This window comes from Ovis aries, chromosome 14, assembly GCF_016772045.2.
Source record: "Ovis aries strain OAR_USU_Benz2616 breed Rambouillet chromosome 14, ARS-UI_Ramb_v3.0, whole genome shotgun sequence".
In the NCBI taxonomy this organism is placed as follows: Eukaryota; Metazoa; Chordata; class Mammalia; order Artiodactyla; family Bovidae; genus Ovis; species Ovis aries.
The window spans coordinates 45,129,942-45,140,675 of record NC_056067.1 but is presented as its reverse complement, the minus strand read 5'-3'; the positions used below and the strand labels follow the sequence as shown (position 1 = coordinate 45,140,675).

General features: G+C 53.9%; 1 protein-coding gene across 3 annotated transcripts; it reads right to left on the bottom strand.

Moving 5' to 3' along the window:
• Window positions 1-565: 565 nt before the first annotated feature.
• FXYD3 (FXYD domain containing ion transport regulator 3) lies at window positions 566-7,010 on the bottom strand. 3 transcript variants are annotated; one of them, XM_042231982.1, is made up of 9 exons: window positions 6,966-7,010; window positions 4,798-4,880; window positions 3,626-3,688; window positions 2,146-2,178; window positions 2,016-2,039; window positions 1,376-1,450; window positions 1,256-1,292; window positions 898-935; window positions 566-760 (listed from the first exon to the last, which is right to left on the bottom strand). In XM_042231982.1, exons 3-9 carry the CDS (start codon window positions 3,663-3,665, stop codon window positions 741-743), a joined length of 267 nt encoding a protein of 88 aa, XP_042087916.1. In that variant the 5' UTR covers window positions 3,666-3,688; window positions 4,798-4,880; window positions 6,966-7,010; the 3' UTR covers window positions 566-740. The 3 variants fall into 3 exon arrangements, with proteins under 3 accessions (XP_042087916.1, XP_004015263.2, XP_060254031.1); XM_004015214.5 differs by lacking the exon at window positions 4,798-4,880; XM_060398048.1 differs by lacking the exons at window positions 1,376-1,450; window positions 4,798-4,880; window positions 6,966-7,010 and having other exon boundaries at window positions 3,626-3,779.
• Between the last annotated feature and the right edge of the window lie 3,724 nt (window positions 7,011-10,734).

Sequence of the window (10,734 nt, the reverse complement as noted above, 5' to 3'; positions counted from 1 at the left end):
TTTGGGTGTTAGGAAGCATCTTTTATAATGAAGTGGGATCTGAGGTGAGTGGGAGGGCCATGAATGCATGCAGGCTAAGTTGCTTCAGTCGTGTCCCACTCCGTGTAACCCTATGGACAGCAGCCCACCAGGCTCCTCTGTCCATGGGATTCTCTAGGCGAGAATACTGGAGTGTGTTGCCATTTCCTTCTCTAGGAGGGTCATAGGGCCTCACTATTATAATCAAGCTGTCTGGGTACTCCTGCGTACTAGGATCATTCCACATCCTAGCTTTCCTGGGATGGTCCCAGCGTCCACTTGAGGGCCCAGTATTTCATCTGGCTGGAGCTCCCTTTCAATCTCAAAAATATCCCCTAAGTAGAGCATTTTAAATTGCACGTGTGGCTCCCATGGCCACGGAGGCAGAGGTCGGGCCCCAGGTCATGCGGAAGCAGGCCTGTGGTCTCATTCCAGGGAAGAGATTCAGCTGCCAGCTTCCATGCCAGCCCCCATGCATATCAACCTTCTCCTGCCCTTCCCGCCACAAACCCCAATGCAAATATAGGGAGTCTCAAGGCTGCTTGGGTATGAGACAAAAATCATTTTAGAGTAAAAATTGAACAGAGACCCCTCCAGGGAGAGGTGAGATGGAGCCCTGGCCAGGCGGTTTGAGGAGGGAGTGGAGAATTCCATCTGGGAGTTCAGGCTCCCTTGCAGAGCCAGGACTTGGGGAAAGAGTGGTCCTTGGAGCTGATCCATTCTCAACAGTTTTGGGCGGAGCCTGGAAGAGGTGACAGAGTCAGCTTGTGAGAGTGGATCAAGTTATTTCTCCCCAGGGTGCCTCCATACACACACACACACCCCATCTCCTCCCTACCCCACTGTGTCCCTCTCAGCCCTACTCTGTCCCTATCTTACCTGGAGTGATGAGAGGTGGGGCATCTCCTGAACGGTGGCTAAGGAGAGAAAAGTGGTGAGATCTCTGATCCCTCCTGTTTCTCCTCTCCTTCACGGCTAGAGGACTCTCAGCTTGCCCTGACATAGCTCCCTAGCTATTTTTTCACAGGGTTACACCATCCCGGGGACCAAAAGCACTTCAGGATTTGAGGCCCTCTGAAGATTCATGGCTCTGAAGAATGAGCCTGGAAAAATCTTAGGGGCAGGAATTTTCCAGGGCAGGGCCCGGAGGCCTGGCTTTTTCCTGTGAGATTTAGCTCTTTATCCCGGAAAGGCATCTCCAGCATGAGGCAGGCACACTGCCGGGAACCCATCTTACCTGGGCTTCTGTCGGAACTTGCATTTGCATTTCCCACCTGTTAGGGGGAGAGGATGTCAGGGGAGGACACCCCCAGCCCTGCCCTGCCCTGCCCGCCACCCCGCCAGCCCCTGCACTCACTCATGAGGACAATGATGCCCATGGCACACAGAATCCCTGCGAAGATGAGCCCGCCAACCCGGAGGCCGTACCAGTCTAGGAGAAACCCAGAGGGGGCCCTTGGTGCCAGCCCATGCCCTCCCCAACCGAGCCCCCAGCTACTTGACAATGTCCCTTGGGCACCTCTGATGTGGGTTATAGCAGTGGAGAGAACAGGTGGCTCCCCCCATGCCCCTCTGCTAATTTTACAGGTTGCGCAGAGCAAGCACCAGAGACTTAATGTGGTATTAGGTAGAGAGAAGGAAGGGGTCTGAAGACAAATCAGCAAGTCCAAGAGACAGAAAGCCAGAGGGGAGCTCTTTGAGGGAGAGTGGCCAGGGAAGACTCCTCCGAAAGGGCACATTTGAATAGAGACCTGAAGAGGGAGGGAGCGTGGGGCTATGTGGAAGAAAATGTGGGGAGTCCCAAGGACCAGACTGGCACATCTGATTCCCTTAATCCATCATTTTTACTGTTCAACTGGGGCATTGAACAGTACACCATCAGTCTCACCCCTGAGGTCACCCCCATCAGACCCTCACCCAACCTGTGTGGGACCCTTGGCACAAAATAGGTACGAGGGGTGGGTGGGGGATGCAAAGGGAGAGGCAGAGGCTCTCACCATAGTAGAAAGGACTGTCTTTATCTGCAAGGAAAAAAATAAAGAACATGAATCGAGGACAAGAGCTGGGATGCAGGGCTCATCAGGGAGACTTTGGAGGTGGACTGGTGGAGGAGTCAGTCTGGCTCACCTTCTGGGTCGTTGGCATCCAAGGCAGGCAGGCCTGGTGGGGAGAAGCAGGGAAGGAGAGAGATGGAGGTGCTGGCCTCGGCAAAGCTGGGAGCAAGGCCATGGAACCCTTGGCCTCAGCAAAGGGTCCCCTGATGGACAGTTCCCCCCATCTTGAGGGCACAGGGGTTCAACCCCAAACTAGTTATCTCTGCACATTCCACCTTGAGAGTGAGGGTTTCCCCTACTGAGCCCCACCCCTGAAGCAGGTTTCCATTTGGGTGGCTTTTGATCGCCTAGTCAGCCTTTGGCCTGATGTTGCAGACACCTGAGTCACACCCCCCATAGAAACGAGCGAGAGTCTCGTGGGGATGACAGATGGCTTGCACTCCCAGGTGTTCTCAGCCGTCATCTCCTGGGTCTGCCACATCCACATCCCAACCCCCATTTCCCTGAAAGTGACTTACTAATTACTAATTTGTTGTTCAGTTGCTACCTCATGTCCATCCGACTCTGCGACCCCATGGACTGCAGCACACCAGGCTTCCCTGTCCTTTACCACCTCCCTGAATTTGCTCAAACTCATGTCCATTGAGTCAGTGATGCCATCCCAACATCTCATCCTCTGCCGCCCCCTTCTCCTCTTGCCCTCAATCTTTCCCAGCCTCAGGACTTTTCTTTGCATCAGGTGGCCGAGAGTATTGGAGCTTAATAAACTCAGTACACCTTAAACTTAATAAAATGAATACACTTTTTTTAAAAAAGAACTTTCCATCACTATCCTGAATGGAATACCAGTCTTGCTTGATATAATGGATAAAAACAAAGACAATGAAAGCAAAGGACTAGGACTGAATTCTGGCTAGAAGCAGTCGGCTGTTTAGCTTTGGGACTAAGCTCTATTCACCCTTTGTTAAAGGGATATTCACATTTTAAAAATTATATTTAAAGCATAGACACAGGGTGCTTATTCTGCCCCAGGCACTACCCTTGCTGCTAAGTCACTTCAGTCGTGTCCAACTCTGTGCGACCCCATAGATGGTCCCTGGGATTCTCCAGGCAAGAATACCGGAGTGGGTTGCTGCAAATTGTAACTCGTTTAATCCTCATAGTGACTCTCTGAGTAGGTGCTGCTATTGTCCAGATGGGGAAACCAAGGCCCAGGGGGTTTTTGGTAATTGCCACATAACCACGAAGCTCTTCCCACTTGTAATAAAGTGTTTCGTAGTGTTGAAGATACGGTAGCCCAGGGCCGAGCCGTCTCCCAGATGTCATCAAGGAGACCTCAAGACGATGATGAGCTGTGTGAGCCTTGGCTGTAAGAGGCCCTCCTTTTCATGTCCCTTGAAATCATCCGTGTGACACGCCCTACCCTCTAGGAGATGCTGTCCTGAAGCTCCGCACCCCATGGGGGAGGCAGAAAGCATGAGAGTAACGTGCACACGTGATCACCACCCAGCTGAGGGGATGTAGGGAGACGCAGTCCAGGAAGGGACACTCACCTGCCAGGAGGACGAGCAGCCTCAGCGCCACCTCTTGCATGTCGATCGCTGGCCTGGTGGGGTCTGGGGAGAGCGACCAGCTTCAGCAGGGACCCCGGAGGCCTCTGGTTCCCAACCTCCTGCTACTCTGCTCCCCACCCAGGGTACACAGCTCACCCCAGGGCAGAAAGCCTGGCCTTGAAACTCACTGGGCTGAGAGATAAGGAGTGGGAGAGTGCAGTGGGGGCTGGGTGAGAACTCAGACCGGAAGAGGGAGGAGCAATAATAACTCACTGGATGTGGACTTCAGGCTTAAGCGAATCACCCTGGAAACCAAATGAGGAAGGGGCTGCCCACTGTTATCCCCATCTTACAGATGGGGACATTGAGGCTCCAGAGGTGAAAGTGGGTGCTCGAGGTCACCTTGCCAGAAGGCGGGATTTAAACCAGACCTGGCTGACTCTCTCAGGGCCTCGGGGTGTTGTAGGGAATGGAGTGTTGGGAGCCAGGTGGCAGGAGGCCTGGTCCCCGGGGGTGTCTCCCATAGACAGTTTGGAGCCTGCCCGCCCTGCCCAGACTTTGCCGGGCCAGGGCTGGAGCCTGGGCTGGGGCCTGGGCTGCTCAGGGCAGGATGTGCAGGAGAGAGAACTCAGCGAGGGGTGGGGTGCAGGCCTGGAAAAGAATCGCCTGGCTGCAGCCCCAGCCTTATCTTCTGTCCCACACTGCCAGCATCCCACCATCCTGCTTCTGCCCCACCCCCGCCTATCCCACCCTGGTCCTCGGGTCCTGTCTCTACCCTAGTCCCAGCCCCAACCCCTGTCCCTGCCTCTACTCCCACCAATCTCCTGCAGCAGCAGACACTTCCTCTTTCCCCAGGTAGGTCTGCCTAGGACGAAGAACACTCCACCGTCCCCTTCCTCGTCATGTTCAGTCCCCCGTGCGTCCCCCTGTCCCCTCCCCTCCCCCTGCCCCACTGCCATAGCACAGCATAGCTTGTCCCAATCTTGATAGCAAGAGCTAACACTTCGATCCACCTGCTGCTGGGCTCCACCAAATGACCTTGTTGGGTTTTCACTCATGGAACCTCCCAAGAATCCTGGAGACCCCATTTCACAGATGGCAAAGCATACCCCCCACCTCCCCTGAGCCTGGCAGGAAGCCCATTGCATCCCCTGCTCTGCTCCTGTGCACACCTGGAGACAGCACCCGGTTTCTCTCTGTGCGCTCAGTTGTGTCCGACTCTCTGCCACTCCATGGACTGTAGCTCACCAGGCTCCTAAGTCCATGGAATTTTCCAGGCAAGAATACTGGAGTGAGTTGCCATTTCCTTCTCCAGGTTATCTTCGCAACCGAGGAATTGAAACTGTATCTCTTGCTTGGCAGGCAAATTCTTTACCTATAAGCCACCTGGGAAGCCTGCAACCCACCCCCCACTACTTCCTCTAGCCTCCATAGAACCCCTACCCTGAGTTTCCTTTTCTGTTTCCAGAATGTTCTACAGATGCCTTTATCTCTCTGTGCCCACCCCAGATCCTGGGAGCCTTCTTAGCGCCCTTGTGTCTGTGCTCAGTCGCCCAGTCATCTCCAACTCTGCAACCCCATGACCATAGCCCAACAGGCTTCTCTGTCCGTGGGATTTCCCAGGGAAGAACACTGGGGAGAGCTGCCATTTCCTTCTCCAGGAGATCTCCCTGCCCAAGGATTGAATCCGTGTGTCCTGCATTAGCAGACGGGTTCTTTACCACTGAGCCACCTGGGAAGCCCTCTTAGCTTCCTTGTTCATCCTGTATACCAGACCCACAATGTCAGTCTGAAAATACATTTCTTGCAAGGAAAGAGCCTGTTGCTTTGGGAAACATTATTAAGGGGTTTGCTGCTGCTAAGTCACTTCAGTCATGTCCGACTCTGTGCGACCCCATAGACGGCAGCCTACCAGGCTCCCCGACCCCTGGGATTCTTCAGGCAAGAACACTGGAGTGGGTTGCCATTTCCTTCTCCAATGCATGAAAGTGAAAAGTGAAAGTGAAGTTGCTCAGTCGTGTCCGACTCTTAGCGACCCCATGGACCGCAGCCTACCAGGCCCCTCCATCCATGGGATTTTCCAGGCAAGAGTACTGGAGTGGGGTGCCATTGCCGTCTCCAATTAGGACCCCCCCAAATAGGGGGCAGGGGCAGAGCTGGAGTGGGTGTGTGGGCAGGAAAGCTTACAGGGCCCCAGCTTGGGTCTGTGGAAGGACACTTGTCTAAAGTGAACACACTAGTCTTTGTCCCCCCATGGTAACACTAACGCTGGTGATAAGAGCTGATCTGATTGAGTGTTTACCCCACGCCGGGCACACTTTTCAGCTCTTTGCACTTATTCATGCATATAATCTTCGCAGCTTGATGAAGTTGGCACTATGATTAGCCCACGTTGCTGTCACAACCCTAGAACCCCTGTGAACTGAATTTAATGCTCTAGACTGTCTTGCAGGACTCAGTCTCAGGGCTTAAGCTTCTTTCCATGGGAGCCTCCAAACCCCCCTTGCTGGTGGGGGGCTCCATAGGCCCCATCTCCAGGGATCTCCCAGCATGCCCAGCACAGGGGGCACTGATGGGTGGTCTCAGCCACACCCTAGCCCCTGCACATTGCCACCTGACTGTCCCACACTGCTGGCCGCTGGGAGCTGGCGTCTGATCATGTGCCCTCCCTTGCCCTGTTCAGGCTGTTGTGGAAAGAGGTCTCTCCGGCTGCTCCAGAACAGACTGCGGTCAGGGTGAAGACTTGGAGAGGAAGGCAGCCTGCAGTGGAGGCTGAACCCACCCCTCTCTGCTCTCTCCCAACCCCAGAGATCCCAGTGGTGGTGGGAGGACCATTTCCGCCATCCACCCCCTACTGTCTGTCCCTCTATTTCTCCATGATGGTGGCCAGGCCCTACAGGCATGAGCAAAATGACTCCCTTGTGCCCCCAAAATCTTCTCCCCACCCCCCTGTTTTAGAGCTTCCCCAGGAAGCCTCCAGCCCCTTTCCCTAGAGGTCTTCAGGACCAGCATATTCCCAACATGAGGACACCCCAAGTCCATCATCATCCACCCATCTCCTCTGACCCCCAATCCAGTCTGGGGTCTATGCAGACACCCCAATATACCCAGACCCACCAGTTTTCCGGACACCCTGTTCCATCTGTGGGCCTTACCCTCACCCCAGCTGGCTCACTCAGCCCCTTGTACAGAGACTGATGGGGAGGGAAGGTGTTCTCTAATCTGCTCCCCCAGAGAAGGACCCTTGATATGGGAAGGTCCTAGGCGTCTTTAACAGAAAGTAGTAGAGAGAGGGGCAGAGCCAAGAAGGAGTTGGAGGGAGAGGGCCCCAGCCCCTCACCTGCGTGCTTCCCAGGCTGTGAGGAGGATCGGGTTCCGGGAGAGTGGGCCGCTTAGCCTGAGTCCTGCCTTTATCCACAGCCACCACGCCCTAAGCAAACCTGGGCAGGTAGAGAACTAGTCTGACTCCCTAAAGCTCAGGGGTTCTCTCACCTCATGCCTGCTCTTAAAGAGACAGTTCCCACTCACACCCCCCAACCCCCTTCCAGTGGCAGGGAGCTCCCCTGGGGTCTCCAAGATCATAGCAACCTTAGGCAGGGCAGGAGAACAGGATGAGGGCTGGAACTTGGCCCCTCACATGCAGGGAGGGTGTGTTCTCCAATCTCTTGCCCCTCAGAAAAGGACAGGGAAGGGGGAGATATTCCAGTCTTTAATAGCAGAGCTGTTGCCTGGCGGGGTGATGGGAGAAGGCCATGCTTTGGTTGTAATAATGTAATCTTTCTTACTTCGACTGGGTGTTGTCCTTGGAGGAGGGATTGGTGGCCATCGTGGGAAATCTGAAGTCTTCCTCTGGGCTACTTGTTGCTGTTGACACAGTTGGAGGGTCAGCAAAATGGGCCAATAGGCCCAAGGTCATGAGGTGGGGTGGGATGCCCAAGGGGTAAGGGTGGGGGTGGGGTGGGGGTTGTTGGGCCTTAGACCATGACCTCTCCCCTATCCTGCCCATTACGGCCTAGGGAGCTGGACACTAGGTTCCCAGCTCAAGGCAGACCTTCCCAGCCGGGGCTCTTCCCTAGGGTGCTGGGAGCCGCATGTCTCTGCAGTGGGCATTGGGGTGGGGGCTGCCTGTTACCCTGGATAAGACGATTGCACTGTGCTGGCCTCCCTTCCCCCTCCCCCCCCACCTCATGGCATTCCTTCCGGCTGGGGTCTATGCAGGCCCCCACTTGGTTCCCGTTGGGGTGCCCCCTCCCCCCAATTCCTCCTTTTTAGACAGAGGGACTTTTGTCTGGGGGCTGGATGGAGAACAAGGCGCCTTTGAGTGGCTGGCGGAGGATTGGGGTCACGGGGAGGGGCAGGGCCAGGAAAGGGGTGGCTCTGCACTGGCCACCAGCTGGACTCCAGGCGACCCCCAACACCATTGCGGGGGTGGGAAGAAGGCCACCGGAGCCAGGCCAGAGAAAGGGTGCCATGGCGAGTGTTGGAGGGCAGGACAGGGACAGGAGGTTTCGAGGTCAAGGCTCTGACAGAGCTGTCTGCTGGGGGCAGGGAGAAAGGACCCCCCTACCCCCACTTCTCAGCAGGGAAAGACGAGGGTGGGGCAAGGAACACCCGTCCAGATACATACGTTCTTTATGTGGGTCCCTCGGGCAAATTCTCAATCCCAGGCCCTAGAGGAGGACAGGGTCTCCCCCCAATTCCCATCTAGGAGAGGCCAGTCTCAACAAAGAGTGGGGCTCAGTCAGGATGTGGCTCAGTCAAAGCAGGAGGTTCAGAGGGAGTTAGAAACAGAGAAGGGGAGGCCTGATTTGGGGAGGATCCCAGCCCAGCTAAGGGGGTCTTTGTGTTTGGGCAGACAGCATCTCTTTCCCAGACATTTCAGGATAGCCATGTCCCTTTTAAGACCCCTTTGGTGGCCTTGGGGATGAAGTGGTGTCTCCCTCTGCCGGGAAGTCAGGGAACTGCATGCATCCAAACTTGAGTGGGGACCAGTGCAGGGTGGCTAGGAAGGATGCACCATCCTTCACTGTGCCAGAGTCTGCATACTCAGTTGCCAAAAGGGCCAGACGAGAATCATGAACAAGTAAAGCAAGACAAGTGTGAGACTACAAGTCACGATGGCAACTTGGCGAACAGAACTGAAGTATCTCCTAGACATCTTGTTATGGGGGAGAAACAGCAAGGTGTTGAGAAGTATGCTACCATTTGTAAGGGGGAGAAAGAATGTATAACCATGTACTTATGAATGAAGGAAGTATCTTTGGAGATTGGCACCCATGGTTGCTTCTAAAAAGGAGGACCCAGAAGCTGGGGGATGCCTGGGAAGGGAGACTCACTTATCCTCATACACCCTCTTGTACCTTCTGAATTTTATATCCTGCAAATGTACTACTTTGAGGAAAAAAGTTAAAAGAATTTCAGGATAACCTGTCTACAATTCTAGCGAATTGCTTCTATGCTTTCAAAAGATGCCAGCAACCTGGATCTTTATGCAGCACTCTCTATGTTAAAAGTTAGCTTCCATTAAAAAAAAATATGCAGGTTAGACAAAACATGTCTAAGGGCTGGTTGCAGCCTGAGAAGAGCCCCAGTTAGAGTCTTCTGCCAGCTTTGTTCCCTGAAGCTTTAGTCACGTGATCTTGCATTTGGATAGACAGATGTTTATAAGGCTACACCCAAAGCAGGCTGGCCTAGAATGTGCCCCATCCACGTGGGTGTTGGGCTGGGCCTGGGGCTTAGGGCGGGGAGAGGCAGGGCTTGAGATCCCTGTGTGGTTGAAACGAATGTGAACACTGAGAACCTGGGCAAAGTCTGCAGGGAGTGGAGTGCATGTAAGCGCTTGCATCCTTTGGGGTTTGAATTTGGGGGGGATGAGTCTTCCAAGTTGATTTGACTTCAGTCATATTTAAAGTGTGTCTGCTTATTTATATATGTGTATGCATTATGCGTGTATGATTATATACAAATACATTTATGTGTGTGTGTATGTACTCTTTGCGACCCTATGGGCTGTAGCCCCGCAGGCTTCCCTGTCTATGGGATTTCCCAGACAAGAATACTTGAGTGGGTTGCCATTCCCTTCTCCAGCGGATCTTCCCAACTCAGGGATCGAACCTGAGTCTACTGCATTGCCAGGCGGACTTTTTCACTGGGCAGTCATGGGGAAAGGCTGGGATCAGGGATACCCATGGACAGATGAATGGCACCTCCTGGGGCTTTGTGGAGCTGCTCCCTGTGACATGAGAATCAGCACCTGTGGGAGAAAAGTGGGAACTGTCAGGTCCTGTCCTGCCACTTTGAGGGTGTGGCTGTGGGCATGTTGCTGTCTGCCTGGCCTCCGGGAGTCACGTGAGGTGCCAGACAGGGTGACTCATGGGCTTCCTGGTGGCTCAGTGGTAAAGAATCTTCCTGAGATGCAGGAGACATAAGAGAGATGGATTCGATCCCTGGGTTGGGAAGATCTCCTGGAGAAGAGCATGGCAACCCACTCCAGTATTCTTGCCTGGAGAATCCCCATGGACAGAGGAGCCTGGTGGGCTACAGTCCATGGGGTCGAAAAGAGTCGGATATGACTGAGCAACTGAGCGCACACACACATATTGTAACCCGGAGTTTTGTGCTCTTGTGTGTGTGTGTGTGTGTGTGTGAGAGAGAGAGATCTCCACTCTGAGTTTCTCGGATGTCACCTCACACCAAAAGAAGCCGGAGACACTGATTTTTAGGATGAAACCTCTTGATTTTTAAATGTTGGTAACTGACTTTTAATTTCCTTAACACTTTGTGGGGTAAGTAAAATGTGTCCAAGGTTGGACTCGGCCCTACGGTCACTGGAGTGAGTCCCCATCTTAGGGACTAGGCAAGCTGGGGAGGGGTCAGGGACCACCACCTGCCACCCCGTCTCCCTCCCCAAGCATGTTTCTGCCTCAGGGCCTTTGCAACAACTGCTTTCTCTGCCTGGGATTCTTTTCATGCCTGTCACTAGGTAAGAGCTCATTCTGATTCCTTCTTCAAATCCTGGCTGAAGACGTGGACTTGCCTGACCCTCTCGCCACCTTTCTTTAAGATTTTTTTTTAAATGTGGACTGTTTTTAAAGTGTTTGTTGAATTTG

What these genes read in the sequence shown, in the direction of transcription:
- FXYD3 (XM_060398048.1), bottom strand. An exon ending in AGACAGTCCTTTCTACTATG is followed by an intron (nt 1,293 to 2,015) that starts GTGAGAGCCTCT and finishes TCCCCCTAACAG; the next exon opens with GTGGGAAATGCAAATGCAAG. An exon ending in AAGTTCCGACAGAAGCCCAG is followed by an intron (nt 936 to 1,255) that starts GTAAGATGGGTT and finishes TTCTCTCCTTAG; the next exon opens with CCACCGTTCAGGAGATGCCC.